Source organism: Rhododendron vialii, chromosome 12a, assembly GCF_030253575.1.
Source record: "Rhododendron vialii isolate Sample 1 chromosome 12a, ASM3025357v1".
NCBI lineage: Eukaryota > Viridiplantae > Streptophyta > Magnoliopsida > Ericales > Ericaceae > Rhododendron > Rhododendron vialii.
Genome location: NC_080568.1, coordinates 32,425,067 through 32,442,525, shown reverse-complemented (window position 1 = coordinate 32,442,525; position 17,459 = coordinate 32,425,067). Strand labels below are relative to the sequence as shown.

Sequence of the window (17,459 nt, the reverse complement as noted above, 5' to 3'; positions counted from 1 at the left end):
TACCCTCTCTCTCTCTCTCTCTCTAGTGCACAGGATTAATATTCCAACGACCAAAACCAGAGGTTAGAATATTTTAGAATGAACAGGCCAGGTAGCCTGTACATCACATTAGCTAATATAAGTACAAATCATGTGTAATTATATGGAGAGTGGATCCTCCCCGATCTCTACAAACGATTTGGGAAAGTTACTACAGGAGTTGTCTCACATGTGTGAGCCTCACAAAAATATTTCGTCGAGAAGATACTTCTGTATTTAGAGAAAATATTGAACCACCCGAGACATTTACTGAGAGGAGCCCAAACATGTCATATATCCGAGTCTGTCTAGTGAAAAAACAAGTTATATATAGTAAAAACGAAAATACTGATGCGTTGGCTAAGATGACAAAAACACCACCACCACCACCACCACCTGATAATGGGTTCCACATACCATATGCATTAATTGATGTATTTACTAGTGGGGTTCATTTCAATTCGGAGCGAAACCTTATATGTGGTACTGACCTAACACAAAAATTGATAGCATGCGAATGTAGGTCGAAACTCAAACCAAAGTTTTTTGAGGCTCTTGATTACCACTCCGGGTTTTATAGTGCACAAATGTTCAGAGGTGGAATATATTGGAAATGGCGGAGCTCCAGAAGCACAATATATATTTCACTCTACGAATATTATGTGTAACTTTGAGTATCTTTTACGGAGTAGATAGTTTATGTACTTTAGTGATGCATTAGGCCAAAACCATTGTAGTGTATAGTTACTAGAAACAAATATAGGTTCCGGTGAGAGATTCCTCATTTTATTAAAATGCGGGACTCCCCTTCCCGATTGAATTTCGATGATCCGAGCCGCTCAAAGTGATCAGAACGTGACTTTAAGGGTCCCTGTGAGAAATCAGCAAAAAAAATGATCAGGAAGGGCTTCATCCGAGCAGTTTTCATTGAACGGTTCAAAAAAACTGCTCGGATAACGCCCTTCCCGGTCTTTTTTTTTGCTGATTTCTCGCGAGGACCCTTAAAATTACGTTCTGCACACATTGAACGGTTCGGATTTTCAAAATTTGATCGAAAAATGAAAGTCCCTCATTTTAACAAAATGAGGGATCCCTCACTTGAAAATTCCTCTAAGTAGTGCATATTTTTTCAAATTAAAATTTATCTTCTCGTTCGATCTTTCAAATCGAAATTCTGGCTCTGCCCAAGAAATGTTGTAAGTATAGGTTTCTGATTTTGACACTTCCTTTTTTGTTAACGGCACTCTCCTGCAAATATATTTTTAGTGCAAAAATACACTTGTAGGGGAAGTGTCGTTAACAACAAAAATATATTTGCAGGGGAGTGCCAAAATCATTTCCCATCAACATTAGTATATTGTATAAAAGAAACTTTTTAACATATCTCAATGGCAGAGGGACTCCAAAAACTACACTAGAGCTAGAAATGGAGTGAGATTAGAATTTAGAAGAGCATTGAAGGGCAAATGGCCCCAATGTGTCTTGGGAGTATTAGGACAAAGATGAGGGGACAATGATGAGGGGGAAGTGCCCTACAGTGGGGAACCTACTGTTCTGACAATCAAGGCAAATTCACACTTTAGAAAGGGAGGAATATTGAATAGACAGTTTTGTCCCATTTGCAACAGTTTTGAGAGCTACCTTCCAAAAACCTCCCCAACTCCCTTACTCCTGGCCCTAAATCATTTGTTGGAATTAAAGAAAGGAAGTGGAAAGCACATCCATTCCAACTAACTGAAAGTTAAAACCTTGTCCATTGTCTATAAGGGGAAATTCTTGGGTGGCATGGGTACCACACGACGGTATCTGTCGGCGATCTCAGCCAAAGCATGTTTGGACAGTTGGAGTCGCAGATAGGATACCAAATACCACATGTGTGATACCCGTCCGACAACCAAAAACTTCTTGTCAATAAGACTATTGCACTTAAACATGTTTGTAAATGTATATTGTTGTGAAAAATATATATTGTGTTGATAGCATTACTCTAACAATTCAATTTAATAATTAGCATACATTTTGTGATCTCTATCATCATATAAAGGCATGTTTAAAAAATACCATATAAAGTGATTGAAGCCGATTTTAAGGCTCCATTATTTGGCATGTCTAATCAAACTTTACAAAGTAAAATCATGTTGGGCTTATGGTTTATAATAATAACTAGCAAACGTCACCGACCCTAACCCTGCGTGGTGAGAACTCAGACTTTCATGAGGGAGGTCTTGAATTCGAACTTGCTCCATGCAAGAACCTCGCAACTTTTATATTGTGGAGGTTGTGGAATCACGCCCCATTGGTACAGTTGGGGGTGATCCTGGTCCCCTCTCGTAGGATATATAACAGATTAAATGATTGTAAGAAAAAATGGAACCAATTTTTATCGAACATAATTAAAAAAGACATCCTCAAAGATATCGTTTGACTACTCGAAAATCAAAAACTTTTGCCTCAATTCTCTTTCCAAAACACGGATATCTAAAAAATAAATGAAATAAAATCCTACTTTGAATGTTTAGGATTTGTTCTCTGAATTGACCCATAATGGGGATCATAACATGTTTGTGTTTCCAACATTGAACCTTGCCCTAGATTTATTTCTTCAATAATTCGAACTTAAACAATTGGATTAGTTCATAATATAAAATAAAAAAGCTAATAATCTTGGTCGGTCGATAGAGACATACATTACATGCAAGTGTTGCTCCCATCATTCCTTTTCATGTATTTAAGAGTACCATAATCAAGAATAAAAAAATATTCTATTTAAAAGCACCAAATCATTTGCTATTAGGAATTGGATCTTCTCTAGTCCATAATTTGGACTCGACGAAACAATCCAAATTCAGATCAACCTTTGTGTAGTTAATGGTTCGGATTTGCTCAAATACTCTTACCTATCTGAGCAAAGCTAAACCATTGATTATACCAATGTGGCAATGTATGTTCTAGATTTGGTGCATTCCAAAACTTGGACCGAGGAAAATTCGAATCTTTGATAACCCATAGCATTATGAGTTTTTTCCGGTATATGGTGAGCCGATTAAGGTGTCACATTCGATAATAAGTACTTAAAAGTAATACTTGTATTTTTTTTCATGTCCAAGTAGATTGTGAAGCCCATTAAATAACGTGATTGAAGCTGTCTAAGGAGTTGCATCAGATAATAAATACTTTAAAATTATTAAATTTTTTTTCTGGAAAACTTTTTTCTCTAGTATGACAAATATAGTACTACTATTCTAGAATAATTGAACTAGTATATTTTTTTTCTAAGCAAAAAGAATTTATTAATATTTATAAAGGATTACAAAGATTAAAAGGATCAGGGGACACGGGCAAGAAGCCACCTGAGACCTAAAAGAAAATAAGACGCCAACCGAACATCAAAAAGAACCCACAAAACCATACAGCTCAAAAAAATCAACCGAAACACAAAAAAAACAAACAAACATAAGCATCGAAAGAAAAACACTCCAACCCGCCACAACTCGTAATTGAAAAATCATAGAGAGAGATGCACCATCCTCACAATCATCTTCTGCCTCGAAATTGAACTAGTATATTTTTGGGAAGTACAGGACATCCTATGACACGATCCCAACTTTCCTATGGTGCAAAACGCCAACATTTTTGGAAATAATTCTAGGCTTTTTTTGGCCTTTGGAGTTGTCATAAAATCCATGCATTGTAAAAATCGTAATTATTCAATAGTTTGGGAGCATCGTTATGTGGTACTCCGAACCACTTTACAGCCAGACATTCATGTGGGGTTATAAATCCCACATGAATGTGTGGTTGTTAAGTGGTTTGGAATACCACGTAGCGGTACTCCTAAACTATTGAACAATTACGAAACACAAATGGGAATACATCCACTCATAAGGGGTAATCTTGTCTTCAAACAAAACACCTCTCTCTCTCTCTCTCTCTCTCTCTCTCTCTCTCTCTCTCTCTCTCTCTCTCTCTCTCTCTCTATGTATGTATATATGGTGTAGAAAAAGAGATACAAGAGGAGGAAAGCTGTTCCCTTCAGTAGAGGAAACTACTGTGGAAAAGAAGCAAATATGGAGGAGTCGTACATTTGCTGGTTTTGGCTCATTATTTCATACACACTAGTGTTCTTTTTGTTCAAAGTCTTGGTTTATCTTTGGTGGAGGCCAAGGGGGATCCAACTACACTTCTTTAACCAAGGAATCAAAGGGCCCCAATACCATTTCTTGCTAGGCAACACAAAAGAGATTGTGGGCTTGATGTCCAAGGCTTCTTCCAACCCCATGCCTCTCTCTCACAACATTCTCCCTAGGGTCCTCTCCTTCTATCACCATTGGAAGAAAATCTATGGTATGTGAAATTATCCTTTTTCTCCACAAGTATTCTAGCTGTGATCACATGTCGTCTTGCTCCAATTATGTCACTCTTCTTTATTACGAAGAAAATTAACAAATGAGCTTGCGAGTTCGGCTTGTTCGAAAAACGGTCGGCTCTAGTTAAGGAAAGTTTAGCTATAAAGAGGCTAGTTTAGTAAATGATTCGAGTAGAGTTTGAACTCAAGTTTTTGACTTGTTCTTTTGCAGCCCTAGACTACTGCCATAGTTGTGTTCCTCGCCCACACTAAGCATGTGTTGATTGGAACTTTCTGCCTTTCTTGGGCTATGTGACTCTAGAGTGCATATAAATGTCTACTTTTGACATGTGAAGTTGTCATTGATATATATGGACCATATGGTACTCTGTCTTTTTTTCCCTTCGGACGAAATTCTAAAAATCTTGTTTTCTTTTTCCCTTGAAAACAAATGTATTTGAGCTAGTTGTCAGATGGTTTTACCTTCTTTTTTTCTTTTTCCATTTACGGAGGCACGGCTAATATATTTTTTCTACGCACAAGAGTGAAAAGGTTTCGAAAGAACAAGTGGGGTTCTTAGTTATAATCTATGTCTTCACCTTAATATATAGCTTCATTCTTGTTTTTATTTCGATTGCTGTAAGCTTCTAAAAGATTTAATGAAGTTGTTTGTATTGCTAGTGAAATAGTGTTCTCTCTCTCTCTCTCTCTCTCTCTGAGTATGATGATGCCTTTATGGTGTTGTAGGGTCTCTCTATCCGTTCTAGTTCTAAAATTGCATGTGGTTGGTTATGTTAACCGCTTATTAATTTATTTGGTCCCCAAAGTATTGATTTCATCTCATTTTCGTCTTCAATGTAAACATTGGAGACATTTGGTCCCCAACATTTCAATTTTGTACCAATCAAGTTCCCAAGTCTAATGCCGTGAGCCCCATCCCTTAAAATGAGGGGCATCGTCGTTATTATTGAGGTGATTGTGTCACATACATTAATTTTCAAAAAAGATCTATGACCAAAGTTTAATATCTAAATATCATCATACACAAATTGTCTCATGTAATTGGTCCTCCTCGAGGCCAAACATATATGGCTCGGTCGCTAGTAATTTGTACATTATGTAGCACATTTTCGTTAACGTAAATAAATTTTTGTTCGATCGATTAGAAAGGAGTGGCTCATTGCAGGTGGAACCTTTCTTGTGTGGTTCGGACCGACGGCTCGACTAACCATATCTGATCCAGTTCTCATCAGAGAGGTTTTAAACCAGAAATCAGACTTGTTTGAGAAAACTGATCCACCTCCACATGTTAGAAAGCTTGAAGGTGATGGTTTGTTGACTCTCAAAGGAGAGAAATGGGTTCACCACAGAAAGATCATTGCACCAGCATTTTACCAACAAAATCTCAAAGTAAGTACGTAGTATAATTAATTGTGTAAAAATTATCCTAAGACACAATGGATTATCAGTAATAACTATTTCGTTTTTTGTTTTCGGAAACACACGAAAAAATCCTTTGGCGTATTGCATTGGAAAAAAAAGAGTAGCAGTGCTACAGACATATCTTTAAAACATAACTCCGGACGGCACAAAACATGCTGGACCGATGGCCCATTTGACACCTCTCGATCGATGCTGACTGATTGGCTTAATTTTTAAAAATTTGTTCACAGCTTCTGATACCGATAATGGGAAAGAGCACTGAGAAGATGCTGGAGAAGTGGCTGGAAATGTCGAATTCTGCAGGGACGGTGGAAATTGAAGTCTCCAAGTGGTTCCAAACTTTGACGGAGGAGATTATCACACACACTGCCTTTGGAAGCTGCAGCTATGAAGATGGAAAATCGATCTTCGAGTTACAAGCACAACAAATGCTTCTGTCCATCGATTCTTATAGCAAGGTTCTTATCCCAGGATTCAGGTATACATTTGTTCGCAACAATTGTTATGTAGCATCCTCGATGTTTGAAAAATCTGTTAGGGCTCCCTTCTGTTAGGGCCCGCTTTGATGATCTAAACCGTTTGCTTGCAGGACCCTTTCGTCAAACATTTTTCGTGTAAAAATTAAATTAATCGGATGACCATAGCTACGTGTGAGACTCTATGTTGCATGCCACCTCATATTAATGCTAGTGGTGGCTTTCGTCAAAGCACATTAGCCTATGCATAGATTTTTAGGGTTGCGAGTTTAACGTACCTTTTATTTATCCCAAATTTCTTGTTATTAGGTTCTTCCCCTCTAGAAAGAATAGAGTTTCTTGGAGATTGGATAAAGAAATCAAGAAATCCTTGAAGAAGCTCATTACCAAGAGGATAAACAAAGCTCACAACAACAACAATAGTCCGATGTCCGATGAATGTCCAAAAGATTTGTTGGAAACGATGATCAAAGCGAGCATGATGAGAGAAGAAGCGAATCGAGGGGGTTTGAATAGTACGAAATGTTCGTTGGAATGCGCGTCGACGACGATCACGGTGGACGATATCGTGGAAGAATGCAAGACCATGTTCTTCGCCGGGAAACACACGACCTCGGCCTTGCTAACGTGGTCCACCATCCTGCTCGCCATGCACCCTCACTGGCAGGAGCTGGCACGTGAGGAGGTCCTCACGGCGTGCGGGGCACGTGATGTGCCCACAAGAGATGATGTTGCCAATCTCAAGACGGTAATTAGCTAATGTTTTTTACCTCGGTAACATGATACTCCCTCCGTCAATTATGTTTGTTTTTCCATGGGAGACTGTGCCATTTTTAACACTAAATTAAGGCCGTAAATGAACCGAGCAGTTCGTGAGTGGCTCAGTTCAGCTCGTTTAATAAATGAGCCGAGCTCGAGTTTTTGGCTCGTTACTAAATGAGCTGAGTGGAGCTCGGCTCGTTCGACAAAAGTTGCTCATTTAGTTAATGACTAAGCTCGAGCTTGACAAGATTCGACTCAGCTTGTTTACAGCCCTACACTAAATATAAATTACTTCCTGAAATTATTTTTCAAATTTTTCTGCACCATTCAAAAAGATCTCAATGAAATACTTTTGGACGGTGTGAAAAAGTTCAAAAAAAAAAAATCGGGAGCAACTTATTTTTTAAGGTCAAAACGACACGACTTTGCACCATTCAAAAGATCTCAATTGAATTTTACGTACTCCAGATAGAGCGTAACATGAATACGAGTAATCTATTGATGGAAAGAAAAAAAAAATTCGTTGGGCTAATCACATAAGCTTCTAAGAATATTAAGTCTCGTTCCGCTAAGGAAAATGTACTTATTTTTCAAATAAATACTTATTTTTTGAATTAAAAGTGATATATTGTGAGTGAATGATGTGTCGTCTCGGAAAGCGATAAAAGTACTATAAAAAAACTAAAAACCTTAGCGGAACGGAGTCTAAGTTATGTTGTCATTTGCATAAATTTCCTAATGAATCTTTTGTCAATTCCTTGTAATTGCAGTTGGGCATGATCCTGAACGAGTCACTCAGATTATACCCTCCCGTGGTTGCAATCCTAAGACGGGCAAAATTTGACGTGGACTTGGGCGGCTGTACGATTCCCTGCGGGACCGAGCTCCTCCTACCAATCTTGCCCGTCCATCACGATCAATCACTGTGGGGCCACGACGCGACTGAATTCAACCCCGCCCGGTTCGCCGGTGGCGTGGCCCACGCGGCGAAGCATCCGGCAGCGTTCATGCCGTTCGGGCTCGGTGGCCGAAGGTGCGTGGGCCAGAACTTGGCGATTTTGCAGGCGAAACTAGCAATTGCTATGATATTGCAGCGTTTCTCGTTCGATCTTGCTCCTAGCTATCAGCATGCACCCACGGTCGTGATGCTCCTAAATCCACAGCATGGCGCACCAATCATGTTTCGCAAATTGTAGGTGGGCCGTGGAAATTAAGGGACAGTTTTTGGACTGACTCGTAATTTATCCCTTGAGAAATGCAAGCAAACTAACATCGAGTCCAAATTCATCTAAAAGGGTTGTAGTGGATTTTGGGAGTTGTGTTCTTTGTATCATTCCAATTTTATCGGATGTCCCCAAAGGGACACGATATTTATTTTTATGTCTGTAATATTTTTGTGTTTATTATGATTTGTTAGAGAGCAATCTCAGACAAGTTTATTGACTACTATTTGGGGTCATGAACCATGCATACACGTACGTAGTGCTATTTATTGACCAATTTAGGTTTGGTTCCTCCTGTTCTCCTTTACTAAATGTTGAGACGGTTGAAGATTTGTTAATTTTAAGATCCTAGGATTAGGCAAAGTATGTGTAAGATGATTCCGATACCCAATTAAAATAAAACTAAAATAAAAATCTCGTATGAAAAGTACAAATCTCATTGTGCACTCAGAGCAAACTTGCTTGCAATAAATTTCCGTAATAACTCAGGATATCCGGATCTACTTGCGCACACCTCGATTTATTTCTGGAGAACCAATTCCAATTGCACATCCATCCATTTGAGGGAGGTCAAATTTCCTGCTGTTTTATTTGCTTATTATAAAAGAGTTCAAGAACCCATTTCCATCCGGGCTCATCGAAACCCACGGGGCAAGCAACAAATTCCCTAGAAGCTCGGAGAGAGGCATTACTGAAGAGTCGTCGGACTGCTCAGTGACCGATGGCACAAGGTAAAAAATACGTTTGCTTGGCACTTATATTATTACAGAGTGCCTTGAACTCGTGGATTATTTCTTACACCATCATACTATCAAAGGGGCCTGATCAAAGCTTCCTGTGGATCGATCCCACAAAAATTGATAGCAAAGTACGAAAAGTCGACCCACAATATGTCCAGTCCAGCCCAGCCCATGTCCAATCCTAATATCTATGGCCCATTTAAGAATTGGTAGCGGCCTAATGTATCTGGCCTATTTAAGAATTGGTAGCAGGCCTAGTATCAAGAAGTCTGTCCATACAGACATTTTTCATGGACAGATTGTGCACAATGTTTTTTAGGGTTCACTACGGGTCTCACACAAAAGTTTCAAGCAATTCATTAAATGTAAAACACTTTTTAAAGAGTCTTCATGAAAAATTAGCTTAATCTGATATTAATTGGTGCTCGATTCAATCATTTAACTTTTTATTATCCTGAAATCTTAACGAAAAGTTAGATAATTGGATGGAGAACTTATAGGTATCGGTGAAAAGTTAGATAATTGGATCGATAACTTAAAGGTATTGGTTTGGGCTGATTTTCCACAGAAATTCTTGAAAAAATATTTTACATTTAATGAACAACTCAAATTATTTGTGTGAAACCCATGGTGGACCCAAAAAAAAATTTGTACACAATATGTTCGCTTTGCCTAGTATCAGATCTGAGACAGCACCACCGCTTGCCGCACAAGCTAGCTTTGCTTTCTTGATGTGTCCAATTCAACAGTGAGCCAAGTGTCGAGCTCTAAACCATCCAACGTGGCACTTTATCACCCAGCCAAAACACTATGTTCCCCTTGTGTCCTGACGTACGCCCACCGCGCAATGCTCATTACTGCTACCTTTGCAAAATTTCCCCAAATCGTGTCGCATCTAAGCCAGATAATGCATGCGCAGTAGGTGCAGAATTTAGTGCATTTTTTTCGAAAACCTCAAAAGTAATTAAAATTTACAAGTACAAAAATTTAAAGTACGAGTGCAAAATCGTGATTGAGTTCCGGAACTAAGGGCATTTTGAAAGATTAGGGGGACGGGAACGCACATTAGACACCACCAGTCATTTAAGGCGGGAATCCAACGGTTTAAAACGACCCCCTTTTCTTCCCAACTGCATCACTCTGTTAAGGTTAAATGCGACTCTCGCTTTCTCTCTCTACGCCTCACGCCTCCTTCCTCCGCTTCACTACTCTCTCTCCAACCCCGCCAATGGCGTCCGGGTCGAACTCTCTGGTTTGGTTCCGGAAGGGCATTCGGATTCACGACAACCCGGCACTTGAGTACGCCGCCAAGGAGTCCAGCTACCTCTACCCGGTCTTCGTGATTGATCCGCGTTACATGGAGCCCGACCCGACTGCTTTCTCCCCCGGATCGGCACGCGCTGGAGTGAACCGGATCCGGTTCTTGCTCGAAAGCCTGGCCGATTTGGACTCCAGCCTAAGGAAACTCGGTTCGCGGTTGTTGGTGCTTAAGGGTGAACCCGGCGAGGTTCTGTTTCGATGCTTGAAAGAGGTAATTTAATTACTTGTAATTTCAGCTTGCTTACTGAAGAAAAGAAATTAAGTTCAAGAAAACAGATGTTTATACATGGTTTTGGTTCGAATTTAACTGGGCTCCTCCATGGCACAGGGAATGATCCTAGGAATTAGTCGAGGTGCGTCGAAGGTGGCCCGGATACAAATACCTGAGTGAGAAAGACAATAGAAATAGCGTATTACTATTAGAGCTTTTTCACAACGGTTAATTATTGCACGTAAACTAGTATAGAATCCCCGTGCCAATTATAGTTGTGAGTTGAAAGTTTTAACATGGTATCACGGTTAGACTTTGAAAGGTTTCGGACCAGACTTTTTATTCAGCGTCGCTGCTTCTTCCTAATGGACGTTTTGCCAAGCTAAAGAGCATCTCCAGCAGCCCTGCCCCATGCTCAGCATTTCACCACTTTGCTATAGTGACTCGCCGCACCTAGCGTGTCACTGTAGCACCCAAGATGGGAGATTGGGATTTGGATAATCATTTTGGTTAGGCTGTTGGAGTGTTGATGTATTTTGTGGTTAACTACAATAGAGTTTGACATTTTGGGCAGGCATTTTCGCTAGAAACTGCTGGAGATGCTCTTAGTAGACCTGAGCCAAAGTGTTTTCTTTTTCTTGATAGAAGCATATGAAGTTATTGTTTACCACTTCTTATGTAGGAGTATTAGAGCTTGTCTCACATCCGTCAATTATCATCAAAAGAGTCTGGAGAGCCTCTCCAGTAATTGCTGATTTGCTTTGATTTGGATGCTTTAACACTCCCAGAAGTAAATATTTTATCTTGATATAAGTGAGTCAAAGAGCCTGTCCCAGTACATTCTGTAACAACTGCGTTATGAGTTGGCTCGTGTTGTCTGTGACATTTTGTCCAAATTGTACGTATCACATGGTAATAGCAACATAATGGTGGAATTTGACGGGACTACCAACGTTGTTTTCTGGCACAATGACAAGGCGATGTGCCATCACTCATCAGTAATGTAAAATAGATTAGGTGATTTTACCATGAATGATGATTGTAATCAATGCCTTTTCATCCTAGAATTGTGGCTTGCATCTCATTAAAAAGTAACATTAGTTTTGGATTTTGCAGTGGGACATAAAAAGGCTATGCTTTGAATATGACACAGAGCCCTACTATCAAGCTTTAGATATCAAAGTTAAGGTAGGAGTTCTGGAAGTATTTCAAAATGTTATTTGGCTTGATAGCAATCTGCCTTTGTTATAGATATCATGTAACAACAAGTTGATTTTGTCACAACAGAACTATGCTTCTGCTGCTGGTATTGAAGTCTTCTCTCCTGTGAGTCATACACTATTCAATCCTGCAGATATCATACAAAAGGTATGTGTAGTGTCGGTTTATGCTCTTTTAGATATCGAAAGTATGTTTCACTAAATTCCATTGTACGAAAGGATATCTACCTTTTGCTTGTTTGGCAAAAGTAATTTGTGGGACTGATAAAGTTTCCTTCCTTGTCTGATGACATGTACGGATGTTTTGATGAAACGTCTGAAAAGAACAGTGGAAGGCCACCATCAAGTTACCAATCATTTCTAAAGATTGCTGGGCAGCCTCCTTGGGCCTCGTCTCCCCTCTCAACCACCATTTCTTCACTTCCTCCTATTGGAATTGTTGAAAATTGTGGGATTTCAAACGTTCCAACTCTCCAAGAACTTGGTTATGAAGATAGTGGACAGGTATGGTCCGTATGGACTACTAGTTTCTCAAGCCACTTGCCTTTGGTGGACATATTAGTGAGAAAAAATTGTGTGCAGGATGAATTGACACCATTTAGAGGTGGCGAATCAGAAGCATTGAAGAGGTTAAGAGGTGCAATGGATGACAAGGTATGCTATTGTGCTTCGCTTCTAGAATTTCCTTCTAATGGAAATACTAGAATGTCATTAACTCTTCTCTTTTGTCTTACTCGTTTTCCTGTGCATCGTCATCTACATTTTCCGTTACTAACTCACAGGCTGTCGAAACTCTGTGAAAGACGTTTTCTTCTCCTTCACCCTTGGAACTTACATACCCTCCAGATGGAGCAAAGTCTTCTTTGACCCTGCATTTGCATCACACTATGTTAATCTGTGGTTAAGGCCTAAGTTGTTATAACTTCTTGCATTGCTTTGTTTCTTCGTACAATCCACTGAGCTAATTCATCTTCTGATAATCTAAAATGTTTTCCTCTTTCTTGTTTTGTTGATATCTGGGTTTTGAATTTAGATTGTAGCCCTCATTCATCAGGCTACCAAGTACCTACATAATGGAAGTGGATATATGACATCAGGATTCTGAGTATCTAATAGGGAAGTGAATCTTCTTTGGAAATTAGATTATCTGAAGCTAACACATTTGCGGTTCAGCCAACACAAAATAGGCTATAGAAGAAAGTCAGCAATGTGCTGCTTGTTTTTCATAAACGTAACACCAAAAGTAAATATTTAGTTAACCAGGTGTCAGTGAGGTTCTTGTTCTTGTTTGCCCCTCTTTTTTCAAGTTGTGTGGCATTTTGATATTTTTTGGCGGCATTCAATATCCAGTTTATATACTACAGGAGCGGGTGGCAAAGTTTGAGAAACCAAAGGGCGACCCCTCTGCTTTTCTAAGGCCAGCAACTACAGTTCTATCGCCCTATTTGAAAGTGAGTTAGCCTTAGATGAAATTTGGTTGTTTATCCTCTTCTCAACTGATGTTGTCTTGTGGATTCTAATATTGTGGCACCTCCTTCTCTTCGCTGGTAGTTTGGTTGTCTCTCTTCCAGATATTTCTACCAATGTATTCAGGATGTTCAAAAGAATGTCAAATCGCATACCTTACCGCCAGTTTCCCTTCTTGGACAGGTTGGTTGTGTGCTTATTCAGTTTTTTAAGATTTTAGACACTGCGCTAACTGGTATATTCAACTCCTGCAGCTGTTATGGCGTGATTTCTTCTATACTGCCGCTTTTGGCACTCCTAACTTTGATCGAATGAATGGTAATAGGATATGCAAGCAGGTAATTAACTCTTATCCTAACTTCATGCAGTCAACCTGTTCTGCTTGCTTTTTCAAAAGGACAATAAACTGTTATTTTGCATCTTACCGCTGATTGTTTTATTTTCCTTAATAGTCTGATGGCTTATGTTCAATGCTTGTGATTCTACAGTGAACTCTCATGATGATTTGGACTCTTGTGTATATAATGTCACTAAGAGGTGTACATGACTTTTTAAGAGAATGTAATAAAGTCCAAATGTTCATAAATGTGCAGTTACTTTTCAAGTGTGTATATCAAATCATGTAATCCTTGTGAGTGAAGGGTAGAACAGCAGAATCAATATTTGATATGATATTGGTTGAATCAGTGTATTTTTAGGATTTGGTGGGAAAGGTAATATGTCTTTCATGTTACAAAGTCCTTCCACACGACTGTTGATACTTGGGTTTTCTTCCATAGTTGCTCATAATTAAAGACCATCCACTTTTTTTTGAACTTTTCAATGCTCTCTTTTATGCTTATTTGGGTCAGTGAAAAACCAATGCAGTAGCATTAGGGAGCTGTTGTGTGTGGCTATATGGGAATATACGGTATGGACAAATCAGTGAAAACAATACTCCAAAACCAAAAGGAAAGTGCTCTTGCTTTTATTTGTCCGATCAGTCAGATGGAATTTCTTAGGAAGTTATTTGGGCAAACTAGTTTCATTCGTGTCCTGCTTCATTTTGACAAAATTTCAAGCACAAATACCAATATTCGAATTGAGGAGCTTGGCCATGTTGCTCCTTGTGATATAGTTTTCCAATGGAATAAGAGGAGTCAGACAACTAAGATAATCCATCTTGCAATGGCATCTTGGGACTTAAGTCAGGTCTGCTGTATGTCTTCTCTCAATGCATGACTTTATGTCACTACAAAAAAACTGCCTATACATGCCAGGAAAGACCTGACAATTGCCGGCAAGGTTTTAGCGGCGTTTTTGCAATCGCCGAGGATGCCAAAGCCGGCTTGGGTTTCTGGCGTTTAAGAAACGTCACTAAAGATCTATGGCAGCGTTTTTCGAAAAACGTCGGGATTGATTCCTGAGTAGAAATTGCCCCTTTGGCGACGTTTTTCCAGAAACGCCAGTAAAAGTTATCTTTAGTGGCATCCTAAGAACGCCGGTCATACATAGATATGGAAGCGCCTTCTGGTGACTTCGACGTTGTGAAAAGGTGCCCATAAGGTAGCTCCCCCGTTCTCTTTCCTTGTTCTATAGAAGTATGAGCTCTTGTCTTTCCGTTCTTTTCTCTATTTTCACATTTTCTTGTAGTGTGAAGTACTGGTTTCCAGAATTGATGTACGTGATGTTGATGTAGATACCTTGGAATGTCGATGATGAACTGCTGGCAGCTTGGAGAGATGCCAGGACAGGATTCCCTTGGATTGATGCTATCATGGTCCAGGTTAGTTCTTTGCACAGGATATCCTGTGAAGTTTGTTTGGATTATAGATACACTTGGAACTTCGAACTCAAATTTTCAAATTTTTGCGCCCCGTAATACACTTCAATTGTGAGACTGAAGTTAAATTGTGGTGTTAAAGCTTCAGAAATGGGGTTGGATGCATCATCTAGCACGGCATTGTGTTGCATGCTTTTTAACTCGTGGAGATCTGGTAAGTGACTCCAATTTTCACAAAGTACAACTTTTACTTCTTTCTACATGTGTTAACATCTACTGTTTTGCTGATAGTTTATTCATTGGGAAAAAGGACGCGATGTTTTTGAGAGACTTCTGATAGATTCTGATTGGGCTATTAATAACGGAAACTGGCTCTGGCTGTCATGCTCATCATTTTTTTACCAGGTTAAGAATACCTCTCATCCCATTTATCATGTGGCCGCATGTTTTTATTGTTTATGAATATATGCTTATCTTGCGTTACCACCTCGGATCTAAGAGCTCGAGTTTTGTTGACTAGAGGCGCATAACAACCACATTCTAGCAATTTTCAACCCTGAAAAATACTTATAAAGAATTTTTCTGAGATGAAACTGCACGGATTTGTTTTCTTTATTTTTCCGCTCCTGAATATTTTTCTTGCTTAATAAGAATAACATCGCGAGTCAGAAGGCCCAGAATCACGCAGTGAAGTGATCAAAATTCCTCTGTTATGTGTGTACCAGATGTTTGAGTTATGATCCCATTCCTTTATTTGTTAGCTGCTTTTAGAAATTAAAGTGATTATTGGAGTGCTAGCTGAGGCTCAGCGTTTTCGCTTCTGTTCCGTAGCAGTTGTTATTCAACTAAACTCAGCGCCAATTCTAATTTTTCCCCTATTGTCCACCAGTACAACCGCATTTATTCTCCAATTTCTTTTGGGAAGAAGTATGATCCAAATGGTGATTACATTAGGCATTTCCTTCCGATATTGAAAGGTACGTTGTAAAACTTATCCCTATCTGTGGGCTTGGTGTATTACAACTCATGTAAATTTGGAGCTGTTGATGTTGTTTTCTAGATATGCCGAAGGAATATATTTACGAGCCATGGACAGCTCCATTAAGCATCCAAACCAAAGCAAAGTGCATAATTGGAAAAGACTATCCTAAACCAGGTCCATGTTCCTATTCATGTTTCTCCGATTTATGTTGGAAGCTTATTACGGTTCACTTTGGAGATAGCTTGAACGTTATTTTGTACAATGACAGTGGCCCATTAACTGAGAGTTGGCTCGACTTAAATCTTGTACTGTCTTGAGAAATAATGATTGTAGTTGTAAGCTGGAAAGACCCCTCATTTAGTAACATGTACAATGGTGTACCGACATCTTTCTAGCAAGACATAATTAAAATTCATCATATTTTGTGGCTCCAGTTCCATTTTAAGTGCATGTTAGCTTTTGAAGGGGCAAACTTTGATATTGACTACAGCCCCAGTTCAGACCAGCTCTTGTGAATTCTTAAACTAAGTTTATAGATTCAGTGCTTGTGATGGCTTTCATTGCCTTTAATGGTCTCCTTCCACATGAATGTGTAACTTCCTTGAGATACCGTGTAGATCACGAATCACCATATGAACTTCGAGTACATGAATGGCTGATGACCCAATTCGACAAGATAGGTGCATGACTAACTTTACATGCCCAGGGATGTGCCATTCAACAAAGTTGTAGCCTGAATAGTACCAGAAGTGACTTGTAGTTCGAGTACACAGACTTTCTTGAATCTCATACTTCCCCCTTGTCTTACCCTATTTGGTTGTGCTCCAGTGGTTTCCCATGGCACCGCAAGCAAAGAATGCAAGAACAAGTTGGCCGAAGCGTACGAGTTGAACAAGACACGAAATGGCGCAGTGAACGAGGAAGATCTTAAGATTTTAAGGAGAAAGTTTGAGGAGAATCAAAGCCAAGAGCCCAAATCCAAAAGGGTGAAAAACAAAAGCTGAATGCCGAAGGCCACAACTTGAGAAATAATGGTTGTTATTTTAAGCTGCAGTGACCTCTCATTTAGTAACTTGACAGCAAGTTTTTGTATATTACGCTCAGTATTGGAGTAAATGGCAACTGAAGAACTGGATGGTACTTGCCAGGAAAAAAAATTAGGAGAGGGATTTGCTGACTTGAAGATTTGTAATGCATGATCTTACTTCTTACAACATGGACTTGGAACATGGAAGCTAGGTTTTGTTGTGCTGAATCTGTTGTCAATGTGAATTGAGTGCCTTGATGACTTCTTCCGCAGCTATTCATATTGGTTACTTTGCTGGATTTTGTTGTTAAAGTGTACTTTTAAGGGGTTGAACAGATTTTTCTTTGGTTTGGTTAGAGTTCATGTCGGCATTATCTTCCTTGTTCTTGTTGGCTTGCTCCCAGGGAAATTGGTTTTACGGACCTACTGGCTAATGGTGTGTGGGAAGTCAAGTTCCCCTTTT

The 17,459-nt window shown here is 39.4% G+C and overlaps 2 protein-coding genes across 2 annotated transcripts; both read left to right on the top strand.

Annotated features, from left to right (window-relative positions):
- Positions 1-3,992: 3,992 nt before the first annotated feature.
- Positions 3,993-8,478, top strand: LOC131309780 (cytochrome P450 734A1-like). Its single transcript, XM_058336389.1, has 5 exons — positions 3,993-4,362; positions 5,550-5,773; positions 6,037-6,284; positions 6,592-7,030; positions 7,815-8,478. The coding sequence occupies exons 1-5, from the start codon at positions 4,086-4,088 to the stop codon at positions 8,238-8,240; spliced, it is 1,614 nt and encodes a 537-aa protein (XP_058192372.1). The 5' UTR covers positions 3,993-4,085; the 3' UTR covers positions 8,241-8,478.
- A 1,557-nt stretch (positions 8,479-10,035) lies between these two features.
- On the top strand, positions 10,036-17,370 carry LOC131309778 ((6-4)DNA photolyase). The gene is made up of 14 exons (XM_058336383.1): positions 10,036-10,538; positions 11,655-11,726; positions 11,826-11,906; positions 12,083-12,262; positions 12,341-12,412; positions 13,123-13,209; positions 13,310-13,408; positions 13,480-13,563; positions 14,904-14,990; positions 15,130-15,201; positions 15,279-15,392; positions 15,877-15,964; positions 16,048-16,143; positions 16,798-17,370. Exons 1-14 carry the CDS (start codon positions 10,161-10,163, stop codon positions 16,971-16,973), a joined length of 1,686 nt encoding a protein of 561 aa, XP_058192366.1. The 5' UTR covers positions 10,036-10,160; the 3' UTR covers positions 16,974-17,370.
- Positions 17,371-17,459: the final 89 nt, after the last annotated feature.

What these genes read in the sequence shown, in the direction of transcription:
- LOC131309780 (XM_058336389.1), top strand. Translation starts at nt 4,086, where the DNA reads ATGGAGGAGTCGTACATTTGCTGGTTTTGGCTCATTATTTCATACACA. An exon ending in GTTCTTATCCCAGGATTCAG is followed by an intron (nt 6,285 to 6,591) that starts GTATACATTTGT and finishes TCTTGTTATTAG; the next exon opens with GTTCTTCCCCTCTAGAAAGA. An exon ending in ATGTTGCCAATCTCAAGACG is followed by an intron (nt 7,031 to 7,814) that starts GTAATTAGCTAA and finishes TTGTAATTGCAG; the next exon opens with TTGGGCATGATCCTGAACGA.
- LOC131309778 (XM_058336383.1), top strand. Translation starts at nt 10,161, where the DNA reads ATGCGACTCTCGCTTTCTCTCTCTACGCCTCACGCCTCCTTCCTCCGC. An exon ending in TTTTAACTCGTGGAGATCTG is followed by an intron (nt 15,202 to 15,278) that starts GTAAGTGACTCC and finishes TTTTGCTGATAG; the next exon opens with TTTATTCATTGGGAAAAAGG. An exon ending in GCTCATCATTTTTTTACCAG is followed by an intron (nt 15,393 to 15,876) that starts GTTAAGAATACC and finishes ATTGTCCACCAG; the next exon opens with TACAACCGCATTTATTCTCC.